The sequence below is a fragment of the Cantharellus anzutake genome, assembly GCF_015039405.1.
Source record: "Cantharellus anzutake strain C23 chromosome Unknown EI90scaffold_83, whole genome shotgun sequence".
NCBI lineage: Eukaryota > Fungi > Basidiomycota > Agaricomycetes > Cantharellales > Hydnaceae > Cantharellus > Cantharellus anzutake.
The window spans coordinates 4,543-8,895 of NW_024067033.1; the positions used below are offsets into that span (position 1 = coordinate 4,543).

Consider the following 4,353-nt stretch of genomic DNA (forward strand, 5'->3'; position numbering starts at 1 on the left):
TCAAGGGGAGCTGCCACTGCCACTGGTCAGCAGGTGGAGTCAACTAGAGGCACATTGGAACCACTCTCGCCATCCAAGAGGCTTAACCGAGAAGTGCATACCAGAAAACAAAATCTGCCCGACCCTGTCATGTGGGAACCAATGGCTTCTAGTTGTTCCCAGACACTGGCAGGGCAGAGCAATACACAGCCAAGCACCTTCAGGTGTTCCATGTGTCACAATTCTACTGTTGAGCAAATATACCCAAAGAATGATCGGCTGAGGCTCAAGCCTCCTGCAATTGTAGAACTTGTACTGTCAATACTGAAGTCACAGAACTTCATGCTTGGCGAGTTTCTTGTTATTCTGTTTAGCAACCCCATAGAATTCAGTGCACTGGCAAAGGAGATGCTGAAGTGGTTCATAGGGGGACGTACTGTGAAGAACCATCCAGTTGATGTTGTACATGCATTATACAACCACCCATGGGCACGGCCCCAACAATCCTATGAACCCCCCTATGACACATTGCCAGAATATGCCATTCCAACAATGTTTTCTCAGCCAAACACCCAGATGGACAGCAAAAACACATACAGCGACTTACAACACTACTTCATTGCACGAGTCATTGACCGAATGGAATCAGAAATCAGAGTTCTACTGAAATCCCCTTACTTGCGAGCAAGGGATACATCCACAAATCAATTCAGCTGGGACACGGTCCTAGACTTCTCAGTTGATGTGGTCCAGAAGATTGCAGTTAGCGTTGCACCTGTGACCTGGATGCTGCTTACATGGATTGCAGTCGGTGGAGAGAGAGCTGCGCAACTAAAGGAAATGAAGTTCAGGGATTCAGGGAAGGGACGTGGGGCTAATCATGTACAGGACCCTTATTTAGTGAGTAAAGGAATCAGTACCTGCCAGAGAAGCAACTGACAGTGTTTGAGGGATGTGCTGTTGCACTGATGATGCTACTGTACTTTCACAATAAGGGGCTAAACAAATTCCAGAGTATCATGGGGATACTCATGTTCTCCGAGAATTCTTCCAAGTCGCTTCAGTCAATCACTGGCCGAATGGGACTTGCAGTCGCAAACAGCTCAACACTCAAGCGCCTGTACTCAATGAGTGCAGTTGCATCTGAAAGAATTCGCACTATAGGGGCAAACTGGGTCAACAAACTTGTGTCATTTCACATTGTTTATGATAACATCAACCAATACCACCAAAACTGGCGACCTTCCCTCTCTTCACAAACATCTCTAGAAAGTGGGACCGCTGCGACACTAATTATGCAGCCGGGTGTGGCTCCCGAGGCTTTTGACGGCTTTGAATATGAGGAACACTGGCAATGTGTCAAATGTGAGGACATCACGTTAGCAAAGATCTGGGAGGACATTGACCGAAAACATCTGGAAAATGTCTGTGTCATCAACATACTATGCCTTTTACTTGATCATGTACCTGGCCTGAGGTGACACAAGACTGATTTTGATGATCTCAGACACACTTTTGCCATTCACCCAATGCCACTCCAGAAAACCGAAGTCATTCCCCTTGAGACATCGGGCTTTGATGAGGCAACCACTATAGGAAACCGGCAGACAATTTGGGATGTTGTTGAGCACCAACTCCGCATCCCTCCACATGCTCTCGAGGGGCGCCTCATACCATTTTCTGGTGATCAGGCCACGATCTCACATATCCGAACTCTCAAGTGTCACACTTCTTCAGGGTCCACTTGGTTCTCATCCAATCGTTATATCCTACCCCTGATTGAGCTTTGGCACATAAAGTTTGCAATGCTCAAGGATATCATCAAGGTGCATTGGCCAGAGCAGACTGAAAAGGGTGACATCGGCCTTCACTTTGCCGCTGATAAGCTCCACCAAAATTTAAACCCAAACAAGGTCGATTTCTACCCAGCTGAGAGACTTGTTGAAGTCGTGCTCACTGCAATGAGACTAAATTACATCAGGTATTCCCACTTTCCACTTCCACTTCCACAACTCATATATGAGATTTTAGAAATATGCTTCATCAAAAGTCATTGAAATTCCCGATGAGGCAAGATGGAAAGCTGATGCACCTTACAGAAGAGCTGGAAGCGTTGTAGGAGAAATAACGGCCACACTATGGAAACCCATTATGGAAATATGCCAGATAAATCACAAAACCTCATACAACAAGTAGATATGAGAAAATAGAAGGACCTGAATTTTAACGAATTTTACGAATTTTTACGAATTATTATGACTATACACAATAAATCGAAAGAAAGAAAAATAGCAAAATACTTCAAGCTTACCATCAACGAGATGGAATTCTTGGGGGAATTTATAGCAAATATTAAACCAAGAATTAGGACAATCGACCAAGATTTTACTAAAAAAATAATCAGAGAACCTCCATGGAAACTACTTTCCCACGTCCGCACACATAGCCAAGGATGGAAGTACCACGGAACAAGGATTCCTCAGGAACTAATGCAAAATTCAAAGTCATGTTTATAATAGGAAATGTAGATGTCCCCCAAACGGACCCAATGAGAGTAATTACAGGGGAAACTACCCATAAATGACGGAGATATGACTAAAACTCCTGCAAAATGAGGACAATGTCTAAAAGGCAAGCGCGGAGATTAACTAGTAACGACCGAGACAAGCTTGATAGCCCATTAGAAAGGAAGGGATCTAATCTTAATCCTCCCAAAGTTTCATAATAAAAGGATCATGCGTTAATGAGATATCCAATAACGGGAATAGTGACATCTGTCATATCCGTGCATACCCGACCCCGACCCGACTTCCGGACCTCCACCCTCTTCACCTCCGGAGTCATAACCTACCGCTGCTGTTCCGATACTCACCTTCGGTCCTGGCAACACACCTCCCCCTTACCTCTCCGACCCTATCTCCGTCCGCTCCAATACTCATCTCGGACCGAACATCGCCCCACTCGCCACCCTTCCTACTACTCCGCTCCCCCTTCACAACACCTCCACCCTCCCGTTATCCTCCTACGCTTCCCCCGTCTGCTCCGATACTCATCTTCGGACCTGACTACTCTTCTTTCCGCCACTCCTTCTCCCTTACCTTTCCCCTCTCTCCTCCCTCTGCTACTCCTCCGCCACCCTTCCGCCAAGTTACGACCTTCCACCGCTGTTCCGTACTTCGCACTCGGACACCGCTCGTACCTTACTCTGAGCCTCTGTCATAGTCCCTACCTCGGACTTTGACTCCACCTCGGCCTTAGTCCATTGCATTGGTGACCTCATACTACGTAAACACCATTGCCAATATTCCTCGGACTTCCAACCCCGCCTCCGTAACCTCCGTAAGCTCCGCAACCCCCGAGCTTCGCGGACCGCCTTCGGCGCTCTCGCCGCCTGTAATGTATTTCTCGCATTTTCCCTTCATCCCTATTTGGACTACTGCTTCTTTCTATTCTAGCCAGTTAGTCATCATCCCCACTTCCCCTCATCCTCCTGCCCCTCTGGGCCTCGCCCTCTCTACCTCCTTTCGGACGTATCACAGGTCCCGCCCCATGACCCCCGGTACCGCTCCGCTCCCTCTACCCTTTGTTCCCGTTCGGACGTCTTCGTTCCGATTTGGTCACCCTTTGTTCTCTTTGTGCTTTTGCCCCTTCCATTATATATATCGGCACTTGTACATACTCGTTTTGGTTTTAGTCCGAAATCGACCTGAAATGCCCCCAAGAGACTTCCTGCTCACCTACTGTGAAATTAAGGACCAAATGGACAAACAGCAATGGCACAGCGCTCCGCTTGAGTCGCTGAGGCCAAGGTCCCTCCACGCTAAGTCTCCGATTCCACTCCGGAGTCGTCCGTTTCCGCCCATTCTAACAACATCAAAAGTCCGAGCTCAGGGAAAAGACGATGTTTGCGTAGGATCCATAATTAAAACATACAACGAAATTTACACGGAAATTATTAAAAATGGGGAACTATAGTTATGCAAATTTTCAGCCCAAACGGTCCAGCCATTGTGAAGTTATACCCATGACGGGAATATAGAAATCCGCATCATGTATAATGACACGTGAGGGTGGTGATGCGCAGGGAACTGGCCGTTGGAACTGAGATCCGCACTTTGGCAGATCGCGAAGACCAATTTCCATCCAAATAAGGAAGAGCCCAGTCAAAACAAAGCACAGAAAGTGCAAAACAACCTTAGATCATGAGGGAAAAATCTGAAATAAATCACAGAAGCCCATATGAAAGAAATAAACACCCATGCATATCATAAATCCCGAACAATTAAACGAAAACGGCACCCACATACGAATGACTATGGGAACGACACACGTGATTACCAAATGTGTGCGCAAATCTTTGCTAACTCAACGAAT

At 46.7% G+C, this 4,353-nt stretch overlaps 1 protein-coding gene across 1 annotated transcript; it reads left to right on the plus strand.

The window, feature by feature from the left end:
• Nucleotides 1–321: 321 nt before the first annotated feature.
• On the plus strand, nucleotides 322–2,098 carry EI90DRAFT_3131988 (uncharacterized protein; the record flags this gene model as incomplete). The annotated part of the gene is made up of 4 exons (XM_039064444.1): nucleotides 322–879; nucleotides 930–1,403; nucleotides 1,467–1,960; nucleotides 2,011–2,098. The coding sequence occupies 4 exons, from the start codon at nucleotides 322–324 to the stop codon at nucleotides 2,096–2,098; spliced, it is 1,614 nt and encodes a 537-aa protein (XP_038910263.1).
• Between the last annotated feature and the right edge of the window lie 2,255 nt (nucleotides 2,099–4,353).